The sequence below is a fragment of the Adelges cooleyi genome, unplaced genomic scaffold, assembly GCF_023614345.1.
Source record: "Adelges cooleyi isolate 19-005CV unplaced genomic scaffold, UGA_ACOO_1.1 ACOO_flye_CR_arks_rails_tigmint_CR_PRNA_9, whole genome shotgun sequence".
Classification (NCBI taxonomy): domain Eukaryota; kingdom Metazoa; phylum Arthropoda; class Insecta; order Hemiptera; family Adelgidae; genus Adelges; species Adelges cooleyi.
This window is the reverse complement of record NW_026096579.1, coordinates 14911712-14933362: the sequence shown is the minus strand read 5'-3', so window position 1 is coordinate 14933362 and position 21651 is coordinate 14911712. Positions and strand designations below refer to the sequence as shown.

Here is a 21651-nt window from a genome sequence, read left to right as displayed (position 1 = left end):
GCGACAATCACGTCATTGTTTTAATAAGAAGTTTGTACTCGATTGTTTATAATGTGCAACAAAATATCTTCTTTTTTATGTTAAATAAAATACCTTATACTATGGTGATCGTTAAAATAAGTTTGAATAATTTCAAACGATATGCTTACTAAGAATTGTAGTGATTGTGGTGTTTACTTTGGTTTTGTTCTATTTCAATGAGAACCCTGCAGAATTTGTTTTATAGTGGATGATAAAAAAAATACCCCAATGAACAGCTATTGTAACTGCCTACCTACTTACTTCTCGTTTGGGTGTTGCGAAAGCAACCAAAATGTTTTGTAAAAACAAACATGCGTTTTTCTGTGTAGGATACGAGAAAGAATATCTACTTTATAAGTGCATATATTATATATAATAATATATTATAATATTTACGTTAAATTATTTAAATATTTAGGTTAGAATACATTTTTGTTTATACATAGCGTGTCCACATTGTCTGTTCATAATTCATTTAAATATAACATTAAATGCAATAAGTGTAATTTAAAGAAATTGGGCAAGGTCGAGTGGGATGTAAATGTAAGTAACTGAATAGGACAAGTGTTGCTACCGAATTTTCCATAAAAAATAACTAATTTTGTATTTAATAATTTAAATCATGTTGTTTTTCAATAAAAATTAAATCCGTTGATTATTTCTTTGGAAATATTTTAATGTCACTACGTTTGGGTTGCAGATACCTCACTTGAGTTATGTATAAATATTAAATGTACAATAATATTATGATCTGTGTAAATAATTTATCATAAGTCATAAACTACAGTCTACAACACATACAGTCTTGTGTGTTTATTAGCATATATTAATTAACCGATTACGCAAGTCGATAACGTGATCGTGTCGTGTGTTTGTAATATTTTTATTTTATATTTTTTTTCTGCTATTCTAAGCAACCGACCATAATAACTGTGTAGGTACATATTTTGTATTTTACACAAGCGTCGTATACACACCTTCCTCAACAGGCATTTAAGAAGTTCAACGTCGCAATCGAGTACGGGAAAATATCATAATTGCTAATAATTTTTTGTAAATTACACTTGTCTCTTTGCAGTTTTCTTATTATATATATATATATATATATATTTATAGATATTTAATACTAATCAGTCGAATATTATGCCCTTGAACAACTTATAACGCGTAGCCGTACGCAAAATAATTAACATCTAGTGTGTGTATAGAGAGGGCGAAGCTGGTCGCCGGTGAAAAGACACACACACTATTAAAAAAAAATAACATTGTTATTCGGCTATCAAGGTCGGTAATTGATTGATGCAAATAAAACTATACTTCAGTATTAAAAGTATATCGATTTAGGTTAACAGAGATATGAACAGTCCACGCCGAGTGTGATCTATAGACAATATACCGTGCTATTACGTGTACGCTGTGCCGTCTGATGATATAAACATGTTGTATATATAATGTTTTAAACGATTATAAATACATTCATACCTTTTGAAAACGATTAATATTATTATTGTGCTTACGTTTCTCTTAAGTGTGGATTGACCGAGTGACGCGCGCGCTCGTGTGTGCGTTAAACGTTTTTTTTTTTCTATAGCTTAGAATAAAAATCTCTTTTCGAAAACGATTGTAAATCATTGACCAATGACTAAGGCGTTAATTAAGAATAAGAAATCCAAGGATGTCGTCGCGGCGGACCCGGGAACAGATGAACGCCGGAAAAAATCTATGGCGGAAAAGGTAAACGAATTTGCATAAAAGTCATTTATAGTATTCATCAAGTTCACAATCAACACCGATATTTCTGGTTTTAAACTAGTTTGTCTAATATTTTTGAAAATACCGACGGACGGTTAATATGCGCATAAAGTTTTAATAAATAAAAATATAGGGTCAATCCGATTGATTTCAATAGGTATGCAAGTTTTAGTTTTATAATATGTTATGTATTAATATTATGTAATACTGTTTGCTCAACTGTATTATGTTCGGACAATATCACACAATGATACAAAAAATTAACACTCGGTATAAAAATCAGTGCGTCTGTGCTTTGACAAATATATTTTTTTGCAGTACCAAACAATAGTACAAAAAAAAAATGTTTTTAAATACTAATAACAATTGGTTTGATTATTCATTATCTGTTGACCACCATAAATTATGCAATTATTCCATAATAATTGCTGCAACTGTTAAAAAAACAACATATCGTTTAATATCGAGATATATGAATCGTCACTGATGTCATATTATACTCACTACTTAATACTATTATAATAACAACTCGATCGGGCCTTTAGTATTATAATATAAACGAGAAGCATCTAAATGTACATATCCCGGTTACAAAACGTTAAGGTTTTTTTCTCTAAATACTCCACAAGCCAAAATGCTCAAATTGTTACCGAAAATAACATTGATTACAACCGTACACGCGCGCAACGCATTTCTCACTATATTTGGTTTTAATTGTGATTTGTCTCGATTTCAATTTCAAGTTAATAAATTAGAGCAATCGTTTTTATGTCCTTGGTAAACACTAGGGTACCTCCTGCCTAATTTTACATAATATGATCGTTTTAATATTCATCAAGCATGTATATATCGTTCAACTTACATTTACAAATTAAATTGTACATATATATATATATATATATTAAATAGACCATGTAGGTATACCTTTAAATTCCTCCAAACGTTCCTTTTAGTTTTAGTACAATGTCCATTGTTCAATGTGTATTACGTTTGGGTACGCACCACCTTGTTTGATAAACAATAATACATTTAAATATTCACAAATATGGCGTATATTACTTTAGACTATGTTGCGTTTTGTGTACCTACCTAATTGTTTTATGTAATTTAAATACAATTAATCAAATTTCAAATTGTTTTTGTAATAAACAGTAAAACTGATTTAATCAAACTTAAGGTGTAATTTGACCAATTTGTGTGTGGCCCAATGGTATGGCGGGCAAAGAATTCGAGGGGATGGCGTTAAATACACATATTCGTTGTTGTAACTGATACATATTATATATGTAATTATTGGTAGTATCAGTTATAAACAATTACAAATATCTTGAAACGTAATATTTAAATAATTTTAAATCACACAGCTAATTATAAACAAAACACAAATCGTTTTCCGCATACCATAAGAATAAAATACTTTATTAAGATTAAGCAAAATTGTTACCTATAGCGTAAAGTTAATCACACAACCGCAGTACGCCTTACGGTACATCAAATATAACATAATAATAAAGACTAGCTATACCTATTCTGTATACGCCATACCGCATACGGTATGAACTTGTAATAATTAAGTGTAATCAAAGCAAATATTCAATGAGTAAAATAATTTCTATAGTTTAATTGAATACGAGTACGTTATTTACTTGATAACAGAACAAATTGACATATTATATTGTATATAATGTAACATAAATATTAGACACTTACCTTGTCAGTAATTGTTTTATGATCCTTAAATGCTTGATTGCATAAAGAATTAATACATTTAATGGTTCATCAAATTTAATTGCCCAATAACTGGCCACTAAATTATGTTTAAGGAACCACTAAACATTTATTGGTTCATTAAACGTTTATGCAATCCGGCATAAGTGTTATTATTTATCATTATTTTATTATTACTGTTAGGTTAGGCCATTCGAACAAAGATGTATGTTATTATTTTAAACCCATATTTAATTAAATAATCATTCGGCTTTATTGTGGAGTTAATAAAATATTATTGTATGTTTGCATGCATTCTTAAGATGACTTTTTTTACAACTTAATAGTATTTTCAGTGGGGTTAAAAGTTGAATGCGATAGGTATTTTTATATTTGGCAAGTTAATAGTTGAGCACGTCGACCTCTAATCCTTCTTTTCTTAATAGATTTTTGTTTTTTAACGTATTTAATAAAGTAATGTGTTGAGTTAAAGATGAACTAAGTAGTATTTTAAACTAAATATGGAAATGTTACGATATAATGTATCTGCTTAGCTTTTACAATATCTTAATTAGTTTTAAAAACCTATTTATATTTTGGCATAACTCCCCTTCATAGCTCAAAGGCTATTGACAAATTCAACATATTTTCTTACAATATTACTTGAAACAATAATTCTGTATAATCAGCAACTGCGATATAACAGGTCATGGTCATGTTCGTTTATTTTAGACTTTACCTATTTGAAAAAGCTATAAAATCAGAAGTATTAGTAAAACTGCTGTAAAAGTTTTAATTCGAAGTATGATTCCAGTGAAGAACATTTGAAACTTCTTAAGAGTAGGTATTTTTGGGCAACCGTAATTTTCTATTGTGTATAAAATTCTCCATGTAGCTTTTTCCATACTATTGTCTATAATAGCGTATGTTGTGACGGTCGTTTTCTGTGATAAGTGTCGCATTCACAACTATATGTTTTGCTATATTCGTTCAACAATGTTAAACGATTTTCTAAATTTTCATGATTGTGCATTAAAAGAGAGTTCTCAATGAAGTAATAACAATAAATACTGGAAATAAATTTGCTGAAAAAGATCGAAAGATCTAATTTTGGCAAACTAATATTACAGTGTTACACTATTAGTGTCTTGCATTAAGAGATTTAAAAATTAAATATTTATACCGCAATAGAATAATGTTTATACATTGCTCTGATAAATGGCTGTAGCGCTAAACCGGTAATTTTTCGAGTCGCCAAAACAAAATTGTATTGTATTGTATACAACAAGTTTTATAATACAAATGTTTTTTTAATTTTACACATCTAATACCATTGAGTATACAATATATACTCAGTGCTAATTGCTAATACTAACCTTTTTACTTTTATAAATATTTTAAACAAAGATAATGTAATTTTTCACTTGATAATACATGATAATACATGGTACATTTAAAATTTGCACAATTTAAGCAGTAGTAACCATTACTTACACTAACTAAAATCCCATACCTTGCCACTGGGCGCAATACGAATAAGGATAAATATATAAGTCTTTATAAATCGTTAGTAAAATGCTGAAAGTCAAATTTATCGATTACCAAGTACTAACATTCTCGAATAGTTATTTTTTACTAAGTCTACCATTGTTACGGTACTCTGCCCTTTGAGGGTCTATTTATAAGATGAACCTGTGGTTATTTCTGAACTTAGTCCAGCAGATTCATAATTCATTGAGTGTGCCAAATCGTTTCACTTATACAATGTAATCAGAAGACTCAATGTAGCTACAATTTGTATGGTACATTAAAAAATATTACATCTATGTTGAAAACGGAAATAAAAAAAAACGAGCATAGTAGGAATGAAGCATATTGGAAACGGGGAGTCGGAGGTCTTTAGCAATAATTGTTATAACTAAACGTGATAAAATAACTATCAAATAAACGCTTCTATTCGAATCTGTAAATGTTAGAAATATTAAATATCGATAAAGCATTTTAAAGGTAAAAATATGCTTAACCCTTCACTGCATGAATTTTTTTTTTTAACCATATGCTAAAATGTACTTAATACTATTTAAAAGAATTAAAAATAAATTTTTTTTTAGTTTTGGTTTCATGGAAAACGCTAATTAAAGAATTGTACCAAATATGGAACATTGTGCATCAAAGATGTATAGCATGAGCAGATATAAACAATAAATACAATTGTTCCATATATGGAACATTGTGCAGTGAAGGGTTAACATTTATATTTTAGTATTAGCGTGGATACGTTTAGGGTTAATTGTCTCTCTATAATAATTTGTTGCCTTTCTTAAACATACATCATTATCAAAAATATAAAGAGACCTTTATTTTTCTACAACCTGGAAATTCAATACAGCACGGGTGTCATCCCCCCCCTCCACACCTTTTTTATTTTTCCATAAAAAACAAAAAGTTTGAGATTCTATAGAGATTTTCAAGAAAATTGTAAATGTTATAGCCTCTTCTATAAATATCTACCTTCAGTCTAATTTTCAGGCTTTAAGTCATAAAACTAAGCTCAAAAAAGTGAAATTAAAAAAAAGTTTTCATTTGTTTTAGGGGAAAGGATTTAAGGTATTTTTTTTTGTTAATCTACATAAAGCGATAGTAGTTATTACTATATTTAGAGAATATTCCATACAAATTAAGAATAATAAGACTATTTTACAGTAATTATTACTGTATGGAAAATAATACAATTGCAGTATTCGTATAATTATGTCGAAGTCTATAAATATTCATAAACTATAAATTGTCATTAATTAGAAGACATTATTTAACTATTTAACTGTCCTATTTCATTTTTAGTTGGTGTAGGTCTAGATATTTATAATATAATTTTTTGTAATTAATATAATTTATATATAGTCGGTTTTTGTTTATATATCCAATAAATTGATTTTTATTATTTGTTCAAACTACAAGTCTAACTACAAGTGACATAAATTACGGTAATAATTAGTATTGATGTATTAGGTAATTTGTTGGATCGCATACTTAAAGATAACACAAATATCTAATTGCTCACTTCACACTTATCGTTATTTAAATTGTACATTATATTATATAATAGTGATTATAAAGCTACTAGTTAGGGGTTAGACCCGTCTTTTTCTTCAACATGATTTTCTTATAGCCGTTCTTGCCAGTTAAGTTTAACACAACTAAATATAATAGGCTAAATTATACAAACTAAATGAAGCTAAACAGGTGAGAGCAGTCATTAGTATTATTTTAAAATTCATATATTTCCATACTCTTTACTCATAGAGACTAATTAGTGGGACTTGCATTAAATCTGAATTTACAAAATAAACTTTAGATAGTATTAGATATTTTTAAGTTTTCAAAAACGTCCAAGTAGAAAAATGATAAATTCATGAAAAAACGGCTTTTTAAAATTACCGGACCACACGGCATAGTAAAGGAGATTAAAATTAAAACATAATTATAAGATATCGTTGGCATACAAGTGAAATACATTAAGTCACCATTTTAATAAAAAATTGTAATTATTTTAGTTTTTTTAATTTATTTTCAATGTAAAATAAAAACCAAAATCAAAACAATTAAACTCCAAAGAATTAATTAATAACGTAAATAATCTGTTTAAAAAAAAAAAATGTTATCTTCAAAATGTCTCAAAACTTGGATTATCGACTTAATGTAATTCATTTGTATCACTTGTAAGCCAACGATATTATCTATGTATCAGTATATTAAACGTTCGTGTTTTATTAATTCAGTCCCCGCCGCTTTCGGGTAGACCGCCCAAGTGCATTACAGTAAGATATTGTAGAAAGAGAAAAACATAAAAAAAAATAACAGACAGGCGTCTTTCGTAGAGGCGCTAACTGCAATCTCGAACAATTAAAATTATCAACGCTGATATTGACATGGACATAATAATATACTAAGCAGTGTCGTTAGTGTTATTATGGCAACCAGTTAGCCCGGCCGCGAATGCGAAGGATCATGTGCATCATAAAACACTAAACCAGTACGACTTGGGCAACGCAAGATAAATGAATTGTCGTTAAAAACCGTCGTATTCGTTGATTTTTTATTTTTCCGTTATTTATGTACGCGCCTAAAATCAGCAGCATTGCCGTTGTGTATTATTTCCAGACCGCTTTGAACTATTTTATTAAAAAAACGACGACGATAATATAGTATGTACAAAACGGTTTTTGTCGAGTACAAGCATCGAGCATTTTTCAATAGATTTCAATAAATTTTCTCCGTCGTTTCGCGGTTATCACACGAGGATAAGCGTAAGACGTGATCAACAGCGCGGGAAAACCACCGAAGGAAGCTCTCAGTATTTTTTTCGAAAGGAAAATTTAAGGTAAACCTAACTTTTATTATCATTATTATTACAGTGTTACGTTATATAATAGAACGGAGTTTAATTAGGCAGCGGGGTAAATAACAGAAATGCAGGCAAGTCGGCTGCGTTGGAGCCCTAATGTCTAGAGAGTCTTTCAAATTTGATCTGTTTTATATTATAATATGGTATTATTTTAGATGCATATTATATAATATCATAATATTCCATGTGTTATATGTTATAATTTGATATAATAAAACACCCATTAAAAATTCACCGACAAAAAGCATGTACCTAATTTTATTGGTCTACATATTTTAAACTGAATAGGAAAACGGCCCTTTTGGTTTTTCTGTGGCGAATTTTTATACTTACGCCGATGTCAGTAGGTAGGTATGTCTAAAAATTCTTAAAACGTATCAGTAAGTTTGCTTAGGGTATTAGTAGAATTTTAAATTTTAAATCGATTTCAAATTTCGACATTTTTTGAAACTTGTTGTTGGTTTAGTATCACGGCTTCGGTTGGACACATCGGATTGCCTGACTGTCTTGTTTTAACACATACACGCGCTTCGTGTTAACTTGTTGTTCGAATAATATATTATATTGTTGAAGCGGTTTCGTAATTATTATTTTTATATTTCACAGTAGCACAAAATAAATACACGCAGTCACATAATTGGCAAATCAAAGAAAAAATTATGCGTGTGGACGCCTACTTTTATATTTATTACGATTGTTGTTATAATTATAACTATATTCAAATGAACAGGATAAAAGTATTATTTTATACATATAATATTATGAACTAAACACGGTGTGATCAATAGTAACCATGATAAAAAAAAATAAAAAAGCGTTTGAAAATATAATATACACGTATATTTTATCTTCTTGACAAATTACACATTACTATTTTGTTCCGAATAAAAAATCCATCGACTATAATATATTTTAGTCGTCGTATAATTATTGTAAGTTGGATTATTCGAATAATATTGTTAAATTAATACAAATTATTAGTATTATTCTCTGATAGTATTTCAATAGCATTCGAATTGGTATTCGAATCATAAATATAATATGTGGGTAATGTGATTACTGATATATTACAAATAACAATCTCAAACTAGCAGTTATCGATTTCTATCGTTTTATCCAAAATTTTCGTTATCGGTATTATATAATTAATGTGGACAACGAAACGCCTGCTACTTAAGCTGTTGTTGGAGAGTGTGCAGTTGCGTATGGCTAATAAATTTAAATGTCTGTCATGTACACGATAATATAGATAAACTCGATTATTGATAAAATGCACCGAACATCAACATATAATGTATATTCAGTAGGTATATGAATTATTAAAATAACATTCTGCACACGACTGTATCTATATCGACTGGAAATTGCAAAATGCAATGGCATTTTGTAATCTTTTTTAATCGCGCACTATGCAGGTTAATTTTTCGATACGGCAAATACAAAAGACAAATATATTACCTATACATTTTTATTGGCGTTCAAACTATCAAAGGTTAACAGAATCAAGTTCAACGGCATCGATTTGGCATATAATCTTATCATCTTAATATGTTGTTTACGAAAATGACATCAATGTAGTTTCTGACAAAATGCCATGCGCGCAAGAGATTTTTAGATAATTTGTTTTTGTTGCAGTCGTGCTCAACGCTCTTATAATAATATCAATTAGTTTCAGTTCAAAGAATATTAGTAGGTAGGTTAGGTAAATTCATTGAATTTCACCATATCGCGACGCATAGTAGGGACCTATATTGGTAATAACCAGTTATCACACAACATTGGGAAAGCATAGTAATATTATATTAAAATTGTAATTATTATTATCAATATAAATGACAAAAAAATGATGAAGTATTTTCCGTATTTTTAAGATAATAAATAATATTTAGGTGGTAGGACCAATGACACGTATAAATATCATATACATGGTGATCCATTTAAACTAGACTCTCGTATCTCTTAAATTAATTGCAATTTGTTAGCTCTTCTATTTAAAAATAAAGGTTTATGAATGTTATTTCACAATATAGAATTATCGAATATTTATCAGTTTTAGTATTTTCCAGAGCGCTATTATCTTTTAAAACTTAAATGGGAAGCGAGAGCGTATACTACTATACTTGATAAACTTTTTTAAAATAAATAAACCAGTCAATTAAAATAGATTTAAATAAGGTTTAACGTTTTAAACGGAAGTTGTGCGTTTGAGTATTGGCCGCAGGTAAAAATAATATTACACTCCACCTTTTCTACAGTCCTAAATTTAACATTTATATAATTAAAAAAATAATCATTGAAGGCTGTAAATCGATTTGTCAACATTAAAAAAATATAAAAGTTAAATTATTTTGAGAGAAAAAGAGTGCCTAAATACTTACTTTAGAGTGTCTAAATACTTTAAATCGGTCAGTCTATAATGTACATAGTTGCTTTACGATGTATAGTCACAAAATTCCACTAATTAACTCATACAAAGATTCAGATAACATTAAAAAAAAAAATCATGTTAATAATACAAACTTACAAGTTATACAAATGTTTAACAATATCTATAAATAATATATAGTTGTATTAGGAGGTTGGTAAAAATATAATAGATTTAACTTTTGTCCAGCTTTTTACCATCTTAATAATATGTATATAGTTGTAACCATTCAAAGTGCACTAAATAATTATTAGCTTCGATGCGTAGCTAAGAAGGTATTGTTTTTACAATGTGAATTTTTTTTTTTTGTGTGTACCCTCAAGATATGTTCTATAACGCTGAAACGATTTCTTCGTGTAGCTATTCTAGGGGTCAGAAATCGTACCTGAAAGATACACTATTGGGCCAAAAATTTAAATATTTCACCGCTTCCTCTTCAAAATTAAGAAAAACACTTAATGGAAACTTTTTCTTTATTTTGAATTTCTGGATGAAGTTTTAGGGTTTAAGGTCAGAAAATTAGATCTAGAATGGGGCTATAACACCTGTAGTCAAACATTTTTTATTTATTTAAAAAAACCGCGAAAAAATGGGAAAATTACACTTTAACCGTTGCCAATTTTTAGGTGTCTATGTGTGAGTGAATCAAACATAATTATATTTAAAAACATTATCATTATGTTGTAAATTACAAATATGGATAATTATGGCAATAAATTAATAAAGCGTTACAATCAACTCTAATCGTATCCACCATCATACTAAACATACATTTTTAAGCAACATTATTGTAATTAGGTACAATGGTTTTATTGGTATTTGCATTTCTACTATTACAGATTCGCATTGAAGCGTTTATTTGAACCTATTCGAAAATGTTTATTATTCACTTCAAGTGTATACTTTATAGCTTATACCGTATAATAGTTTAATAGAATACAATTTTGCTAAGGAGAATATTCAAGGTTTGCGAAAAGTAGTTCATTGAATACTCATCGATTTGAACTATGGTATAAAATAATATTATAGGATTTATTATATGTAGTTCTTGATGTCAATTTGCTCAAGCAAAATGAGGAAACTTCATTTATCTTACAATATGCACAAAGCATACATTTTTAGATTGCATGGCAATTTTTTTTTCTATAATGTAGGTAGACGAAAACGTGTATTATAATTATAAATTAATAAGAATACTTAAAGTAATAAAATAAGCATTTTAACTAATTTATTAAATTTGTTGGTAAATTACTCAAACATTTGAATGTAATTGAAATTATAATGAAATTAAAAGATAAATTAAAATTAGATGTTTTAATTAGATGTAGTTATTATATTTCTTCAATGGCTCAGACAAACGAGTTACATATAATAAAATTCATTTTTTTCTTGTATTATAGTAATTATATTAATACACCTTGACTACGCATACTTATTTTTGTGCTCCTTTGAAGGCTAAATACTTTTCAACTATTTTGTCGTTATAAATAAAGTAAACTAAAAAAAGAAAAAGAGAAATAATATTAAATATTAGTTATAGATAAGTACCACAGTAATTTACTTCTTGTAATAGGGTTGGGAGTTTTTATAGAATATAATTATTTGTAGTAATATATGCAACCAAGCAAGTGTTAAATTACTAATTTACCGAATTAAGCTTTCAATAATTAACCTATGCAGGTACTATGAATCATCTGTCATTTGCATGCTTGTGGCCGGGTTAATATTGATTTCACTAGTAGACGTTAGACAGTGTAGTGGATTTTAGGGTCAACCAAGACGAAAGTGAATTTTTTAAAAATCATAATTTATAATAATTATACATATATGCTTTTATATAACTAAAAACCTTACCAACATTTGTTACTGTAAGTATCTCTTTTGGACTCCTACTGTCCTACTCAAAAACAGAAATAAATAATTCTATTCAATGTTAAATTATACTTGGACTTTAGTTCCACCACGTAAGCTTCAATAGGCTTTATTATTTTTGTATTCTTCATGAAATATGCAACATATTAACTGTCGAGATACAATAACAATAACATTATAAATATTATTATTATTGTTGTTATAATAGTTACAACAATAATATTATGATGAAATATAAACTATGCAATATTATATGTGTATTTTGGTTTGAGTTAACAAGTGGATATGTAGGTGCTGAAGTGTAAGACAAATAAATTAAAGTCTTGTGATGAAAATACTAATTATGTGGTGCTCGGGTAAAAGGTCTTAGGTTCAAATTACTAATTAATAGGCATACAACTTATTTCATATCCCCTCTCTTCAATAAAAAAAGTATTGTATTCAATTTATGCAGTTTTTAGGCTTATACCTTTTGCCCGAACACCGGGCATAATGTATATAACTATAATGTAGATATATACTTTATACTTATCCGTTATAATTTATGTTTTATTGTCTATATCGCTATATTCTTGTTTTTAATAACATAGTTTTATAAATATGTTACTGGAAAATTATGCAGTAAATGATTAATTTGGATATAGCTTAAATTGAAAATTATTTTCTGAATATTGGTACGACATTGGGTGTTCTGTTCACTCATTCAAATTTATATGAACGAAAAAAAACGTTAATAATACTCAAGAGGGTATTTATATTTTAAAGAGTCTTAATCTGTAGACATAATTCTTAGATACTCAGCTATTCTAATAATTCACTTTAAATTTGATGATTTAAATTCGTCTCGCGTTTGTAATAGTCGCAGGCTAAAATGTATAATGACGTTGTAAGTTGTAACGACGTGATTAGGCAAGTCACAATAAAGTATTCTATGCTAGTACTGCTATCAGTGTCGGTGGACAATATATTATATATAGGCATATGCATGTTCATACTTCATAGTCATTTCAATTATAACATGTCATTAAACAATTTTTAAACGAAGGTATGCTATTTTACCACATCAGCTAAAACACATTTGATTAATAATTCGATTTTTTTAGAAATACTATTTAATTGTACAAAAATACAATTAGTTTTTCATAATAATAAGCACAAGTATTAATGGTTATTTTTTGAGAATTTATTTACTTTCCCTCTGTAGTAATGTTTAATAAAAATAACGATTTTGTCTTACAATTAGTCAACTAGAGTTTTATACCTGTAAAAAAAAGTGAAACAAGGTATATTATTGACTGTGGTTGTACAAAAAAAAAAATAATTGCAGGTAAATCAATTATAATTCCACGCAACTTTAGTGTACAAATTATGTCATAATATACATAAATATGTTGTTGGTGTTATATATAAATATATATTTGTATAATTAATACGCCCTAAATGATATGCAATTTTCTACACTTATAAGCCCTTATGAAATAAACGCAATTATAGTGAAACGTACTACACAATAATTTAGAGCTAAACAAATTTCGAATTTATAGGTACTATCGATGGTTGAATATGGATTGGCCAGTGGCTACAACATAATCGGTCTTAAAACTGTTTAAACGTTGTATTTTTTGTTTTATAATGTGAAGACACTCATAAATTAAAAAATATATAATATATTTACATACAGACTGCAGACAGTACTATTATGTTAATGCAGTATCGTACTCAAAAAACAATTATTAATTAATGACCACAAAGATGTTGTATTAAAATATAGGAATTATCGATATTCTTCTTATTATTATTATTATTACGGAAATGACAGTATCATTTGTCTTGTGTGTGTTGCCGTCTCGTGTGTCTTTGTCATTAATACATGGTTGATTATTTTGCTATTAATAATTGTTAATTGACATCTGTGCATGATCGCGAGGTTTTCTATAGCAATATAGAAGAGCCGGTAATTTATTAAGAAGAACTTTTCTAGGATGTACTGGCTATTATAAAGTGTCGATTCGCCCTTGGAAGAATCGACACTTGTCTCATATTCGTTTATTATTAATTGGCGATTTCACTTTTGTTGTCTTATGAATGCGCCCCGAGTTCTAATTACTTATTAACTCGATCTTGCGTGATGGCTAAATGAAAATATGCGGGCTTGGGTTATGTTAAATTAAATAATACTCATAGCTTCAGTATTCAAATTATGCCAGCGTCGTAAACTGAAACGATTAAAAAGTCATCATGTCGTGGGACATTTTGCGCAAGTAAAAAAATGTTTAATATATGTCCATAATTTATAATGTATCCGTCCGTACTTACCTTGACAAAAAAAACCTGTCGATAACTGATGCAATCAAATTTGGTACAATTTTTACTTTACGGCCTTGGCCGGTACATGATAACCGTTCCCAACAATGGTAATTCTATGGCTGTATAGTATCATGTTTATAAACTAATGATTGTTTTGCTACTGTACATAAAATATACTATAGTTAGTACTTGGATTTAAATATGACCGTTTTGATATTAGGTAAATGTGCTATGCGTTTTTAAACGGAGTACCTACGTTCAATATTATTATAAGTAAGTGGTAAGTACCTTCCAAGTACATCTATGTAAGGTCACGAGTGTTTTTTTTTAATCTTTGTAAACCGTACAAAATGTTTTTCTAAACAAACAATACACTTGAACTGTTGGCGTTAAAGTAAAATTGAATTTCCCTAAATACATACTTTAAGTATGTAAACTTTTGTTTGTAAATAATAATTCGTTTTCGTGCTCATATCTATCTTATACTGCAATATATCTTAGACTTATACAATAGCTACGTACTAGACTCCGATCATGTAAGAATGTTTAAATAAACGTACCAAGGATTTTAAGAAATCCTTAAAATTTGAGTACGAGTATCTGTGTTAATATTAAATATATATATATATATATATATATATATGTCTAGTGTAGTATACATTGTAATATGTTGATAAACGCCAAGTACTGAATAGTCAATTCATATAATAAAAAATGAAAACTTATTATTATTGACGTCACATTCCAATAGTATTTATTTGTATTGCGTTTCTTAAGTTATAACTTATGTTCCAGCTTAAATAATCAGTAACAAATATTAAATAAAAATGATGATTACATTTTAAAATGTATATATTTATATTTCATTACTCTTCATTCTTAGAAAAAGATGATTTGCAGTGTGCTGAGGTTCGGTTTTGCGAAAATTTAATAGAATACATATTTATGCAAAAACAATGGTATTGTCGCAAGTATTTTTAGCATTGATAATGAATAATAATTATCTTCAAGAATTTATAATCAACGGTTATGGTTATTAAGGTCATCAATTGTACTACTAACATAATATATAACAGTATTAGGTACATATTACAATTATAACATATTCTACAATATACATTTTGAACAATTTGTTTGAGACCTAGGCCCTAGGTGTATATCTTGACCGAGTTTCAATTTTGTGACTTTGGAGTTAGCCGACAAGAGATCTTTTTTACCGAGATAAATTTATACTAATTTAGGCTATTATTAGATTCGATTCAATGTTTTGACCTATATCCTAAGACCGAATCCTGCAGAGACCAAGGTACAATTATTGATACATTCGAGATCAATTTAAAGTTCTAGGTTAAACCTATATTTTGTACAAAAAATTAACCATTAGTATTTAGTCCACTGGAGATATTGAGGCCTGAGGAGAGGTTGTTTTGGAAAGTGTACATTTTGAATGCTCGTAAAAACTAGAAAAATGGAATTTTAATTTTGCAACTTGTTCAAAATCGAATATATAACATAATGTACAGAACCAAATGTGATATGATTAAGCACTTACTCGATGAAAAGGCTATTTTTAGCTGTAAACCAACAGGTTTAATAGTAGGTAAGTTCGACGTCCTAAAAAATAAAACATTTAGAATTGATGAAATTATAGTTCATATCATATTATTATACTATCGGCTAATATACCGGAAGTTAACAATTTAAATTCAACGTTATATTAATAGATTTAGAATTTACCATTCGTCATTAGTATTTTAAATGTAATGGTTATTGTTACTAACTGCTCAACTAATTCCAATATTATTCATTACAGACAACAAGTTATCTAATTAATCCAATAATTGGTTATTATGTCGTATATAAACGTACACTATATTGTGTAACTAATATTATCCACTGACACTGGAGTTTTTGATTTCTATTTATATGTAACTTGTATGAATGTATTTAAACTGACGCTTTACCATTTCCTAATAACAAAATAATCTAAACACACATTGCTCATAATTAGTAATATTTATAAATTGTTTGCTATCTGCGTTCTATAATTACCATTAGTGTATATGTTTGGTTGTTGTGAAAACTATCTGTTTATTGTTGTACAACCATTTTACATTTAAAAGCAGCATCAGCTATTATTTGCAAGTTTTATACCAATATACTCTTTATTGTGCTCCATCTACCAAGGCTCTATGTTAGTGTTTAAACGGGAAATGTGCATACAATTTATCTGTTGTTTGTTGCAATATTAATAGCATTGCACTGACAAGTTATTAGTTTATTCGTATCCCATAAAAAGTAGCTAATTAGTGTTATTTCATCAGGGAAAAGTTATACCATTTGAATGAATAATGTAATACTGAAATAAAGGAAAAAACTGCAGTGATCTATACACACAAGGAAATGTGGGATATGTACTGCGCGAATGTCAAACGATTAATATGGAAGTATAGCGTGGGATCCGCGTGGGAGTAATCATAATTGCCAATGATAATTATTAACAATCGTGACATTTTACTGTACCTACATGATGCAATATATAATATAGTAGAATCGTGTAAACCATTTGTTTATTTGAATGAATATAAATGTTTTAGTTGAACAGTACTAATTAAGTTTTTTTTTTAAATAAATGACGGATAAAGTATTTGAAAAACTATTTATAAAAATTGTTTTTTTTAAATACCTATTAAACGGGTCAACGACTTGATTAAATATATTTTAATAAGCACAATGGTGTATGTATAATACTTATCAAATAGTAATTATACACATTAAATGGTAATCATTTAATGTTAAACATAAGACCAACAATTAAAGTTAAAAACTACTACGGTCCTAGGTAGAACATTTATCGGCTATTAGCTCGTGTGTTGAGAATGATTATTAAATTTAAGAAATCATAATTTCAGATGACAAAAGGAGCTGGAGGTTCTTTGGCGATAGTAGTCGCTCCCGATGGCGGCTGGGGTTGGGTTGTCGTTTTTGCAGCTTTTTACTGCAACATGATAGTGGACGGAATCGTTTACACTTTCGGATTGATCATGAAAGATATAGCCACAGATTTAAATGAAACAGAAGCTATGGCTACAATTGTCGGATCACTGCTAACCGGATTCTATCTCATCGCAGGTAAACTGTTATTTTAATTTGCTGGTCATGTTTTAATGATGTATTTTTACTTTACTTACAGGACCATTTGTGAGCGCACTCGTGAATAGTTTTGGATTCAGAACAGTTACCGTCCTGGGAAGTCTAATTTCGTTTGGTTCATTTGTGTTGGGGGCTTATGCAACAACTGTTTATCAACTTATGTTTTTCTACGGTTTCGTTGGAGGTAAGTAATGATTTAATTTTAACTTTTTAGTCGTTATTAAATTACTTCAAATAGAACGAACAGATTGTCTTGTTGATATTTACATCTCTGTTCTAATTCACATGCTAAAATTTTAGCTTAAACGCTAAATAATTAGGTAGTTTTGGTGATTAAACTTGACACTATCACTATAACCACACTACACAGCACACATGGGGTAAGGTCTAAAATTCTACTCTTAAACATTCCTCTACCCCAACAGAGGCACCGCCAGAGTATTTGACGCTCTTATATTATTTGATAGTAAATTGTTTTAGTAATGCATGCATTCATTTTGTCTGTTAACAATTATTACGGTCACGTGTATAGATACCACTTGACACTAAACCAACATACAGTGTTGTTATTATCTAATTGGACAATTTTTTTTTTATTTACAAATTATTAGACGATACCAGTATATATAATTATGTATTTATTAAAAATAAAACGATCATTGCACGGTTGAATTCCGACGTAAATTAATTCTGGTTTGAGTAAAATAATAAAATCGACGAATGTTGTATATTACATAACAATAATGGAGTTAATAAACTTAGATGTTTATCGTGCTTGAAGTGTAGTGCTAACAATAATTATTATTAAAAAACGCGTTTTTCAGGTATCGGATTTAGTATGGTTTATGTGTGCGCAGTATTAATACCAGGATTTTATTTCGATAAATGGCGGGCTCTTGCTACCGGTATAGCGGTGTGCGGTTCTGGAATTGGAACTTTTGCTCTTGCCCCTTTAACGGCGTTTATAGTCAGGCACTACGGATGGAGATCTACTATATTGGTTCAAGCAGGTAAATCGAATCAAATACATAATATCCACCATATTTTGTAGCGATTTTCAGTAATGTCTACTTGTGTTTAGGGATGGCGTTGAGCTGTGCCGTTTTCGGAATACTGTTCCGGCCTCTCGAGCCCACCATAGTCGAGGTGCCTTCGAACAATCCCATTGTGATAGAACCCGAACGACCGGAAAACGAACCGTTGCTCGTGGCAGTTAACCATAATAACGAGAGGAAATTGTCAGTAGACACTAGGTTGAGTACCCTGAGAAATGGAGCGCCCACGGCCGAGGCGGTATTCCACCATCTGTCAGGACGGTTGACGCCGGATCATCCGAACATAAGTTTGTCGTGTTATTCGCTGAACACGACCACAGCGGTAAAAGACAGGTTGACGCTGGAGACGAAAGAAAAGAAATTGTCTGTGACGAGTAACAGAAGAAACACCATCACCCCGTCGTTATCGTCTCAGCCGATGGACAGGGACGACAGATTCTTCGGAGGAAGCCTCTCGAGACTACCGCAGTACTCCTCGCAGGTGTGGTTATAAGTGTCATATTTTCAGGGTAGTCTTAGGCTATGTAGCATCCCTTGGGCACGCTGAATATGGAGGCCCCGGGCTCGTGCTTTTGTCGGTGTAGATTTCTTAAATTTGCTTGTTCCGAAACTTAATATATAAGCTACACCGCCGGTCCAGTGTGTATAGGTTAACTTATTTATTTCGTGTAGGTGTTGTTTTAGGTTAGTTCGTTGAACTATACCATGTCCGTTACGAGAATACCCGCGTGGAACGAGGTTGACAACGAAGAGGCGGTGGAATCTGTGAAAAAAAAATGTCAATCCAGCGTTCAGAAATACTACAGGTCGACGATGCACACGCTTAAGACCATGTTGGATTTCTCGATTTTGTTATCCCCGTCCTTTTTGGTGCTGACCGCCAGTGGCTTTTTAACGCTAATGGGCTACTATGTGCCGTTCATGTTTATAAGCGGTAACAATAACAGATTATACATATCATTTATCAGTGTGAAATACCTACATTAATGTTGGCATTTTTTAAGCGGCGATTTTTTCAAATATATATTTTCAGAAATGGCAACCGATCTGGGAATGGATAAAGACAACGCTGTGTATATAGTTTCAATCATCGGAATAACTAATACGGTAGGCAGAGTACTGTGCGGTTGGATATCCAGCTTCGATTCGATAGATCCGATATTTCTAAACAATGTATCCCTAACACTCGGCGGGATCTACACATTCATTTTACCTTTTTTTCCGTATTCCATGTTCTCTTATTACCTGTACGCTAGCCTTTTTGGAATCTTAATGGGTAATAACTGATTTCAATATAGACGTATGTAATCCCATACTGATACTTACATATTTTTATGATCATTCCATTTAGCCTGTTTTGCATCGTTACGGTCGACCATGGTCGTGGAATTGACCGGGCTCGAATTGTTGACAAACGCTTTTGGCGTTCTTTTGATGTTCCAAGGGTTAGCAGCAGCTGTTGGATCTCCCATCTTAGGTAAACGATATTATAAATACGTTAAAAACAAATAGCCTAGATAAATACATTTTGTCGTTTAAGATGCAACACCTCATATTTTATTTTTTGGCCAAATCAAGTTGATCACACCGTTTTATTATAATTTGAGCGGGGAATTTAATGGCGGGCACAGATTTATGATAAAAATCAATAGATTACGCTACAATCGAATAATTCATAACATGGTTTATAATGTTATTGAATAGTAATTAAAATTGATATTTTCCTCTCCCGTAAAGTTGAGAAAAACAAGATAAATGGTGTTGCAACTTAAAATACCAACCGAAAACTAAAGTCATAATTTATCAAATGTTAGCTGTGATTTGTACTTATATATTTAACTTTTTCCTTTAATTTTTAGAAAAAAATAATTAGGTAATAATGAATAATTGTAATTATAAACTATTAAGTCATATTGTGTATAGTTACTAATGACTTATTAGTTTATCTACAAATTAACTACTTAATTAATATTTCATAATAATAGCTAATAATTATAGTTCACAAAATGCATTTTGTATAACATAATTATAATTTTATTACGATTTATTGAAGTACGAAGTGGTTAACGGATTTTTAAATACATGCTTAAAAATAATAAAGTACCTAACTATTTATTGAATGTTAATTACTAAATAACCGAATGATATTAAAATAGACTGATATCTACTTTCGATTACTAAATATTATTTCATTAATCGTTTATTTAACAACGATAAACAAATTATTTAAAAACAATTAATCGAATGTATAATCGCTCATCTCTAGCCGATAGTCAATAATTTTTGATGAAATCGGCATTGTTAAAAGTCCATTGAATTATAGTTAGGACATAAATCGAATAATACACGGAATAGCCCTTAACAAAGCCTATTCTCTTGAAATATTAATTATCTTCAAGTTATCCAAGTATCCTACCCGATGAATTTATTTATTTAAATATTTTTTTTCAGGAATATTTAAAGAATGGTCCGGCAATTATGACATGTCTTTTTACTTGGCCGGTATATTATTGATACTGTCGGGTGTAATTTGCTATCCCATGAGAAGAGTCAAGAATTGGGAAGACAATCGAAAAAAGAAAACCAATAACGTTTGACTGTTGTCGCTCTAAGCGGTTAACCCTTCAATGCTTTCCATTGTTTTTTTATTCGTTAACTATGATTGCGATACATTTATGTCGTTTTAGCGGATAAAAATGTGTAATTCGCGTCCACGTAGATACCACAATATAAAATATATGTATGTATGTTGTCGTGATGGCGTTTTTGTTATTGTTAAATAATTTGTATTACTCTAACAAATTTTAGAAATTATTATTATTACGATTTGATGTATGTGAATATGATATTATTTTCATTTTATAAATGACTCGGAACTGCGTTTATACATATTATATATATATATTTAAATAATCTGATCGTTTTATTAAATTCTCGTCTATTGACATTTGCCC

At 29.5% G+C, this 21651-nt stretch overlaps 1 protein-coding gene across 2 annotated transcripts; it reads left to right on the top strand.

The window, feature by feature from the left end:
- The first annotated feature begins 1514 nt into the window (after positions 1 to 1514).
- On the top strand, positions 1515 to 21573 carry LOC126846339 (monocarboxylate transporter 9). 2 transcript variants are annotated; one of them, XM_050585661.1, is made up of 9 exons: positions 1515 to 1755; positions 17402 to 17621; positions 17683 to 17826; positions 18467 to 18652; positions 18724 to 19178; positions 19382 to 19631; positions 19731 to 19973; positions 20049 to 20174; positions 21149 to 21573. In XM_050585661.1, the coding sequence occupies exons 1-9, from the start codon at positions 1660 to 1662 to the stop codon at positions 21292 to 21294; spliced, it is 1866 nt and encodes a 621-aa protein (XP_050441618.1). In that variant the 5' UTR covers positions 1515 to 1659; the 3' UTR covers positions 21295 to 21573. The 2 variants fall into 2 exon arrangements, with proteins under 2 accessions (XP_050441618.1, XP_050441619.1); XM_050585662.1 differs by lacking the exon at positions 1515 to 1755 and adding an exon at positions 7424 to 7861.
- Positions 21574 to 21651: the final 78 nt, after the last annotated feature.

Excerpts from the sequence above, each read along its gene's own strand:
- LOC126846339 (XM_050585661.1), top strand. The coding sequence starts at position 1,660 with ATGACTAAGGCGTTAATTAAGAATAAGAAATCCAAGGATGTCGTCGCG. Across the intron at positions 17,827-18,466 it reads TTTCTACGGTTTCGTTGGAG|GTATCGGATTTAGTATGGTT; the intron begins GTAAGTAATGAT and ends CGCGTTTTTCAG. Across the intron at positions 18,653-18,723 it reads TACTATATTGGTTCAAGCAG|GGATGGCGTTGAGCTGTGCC; the intron begins GTAAATCGAATC and ends ACTTGTGTTTAG.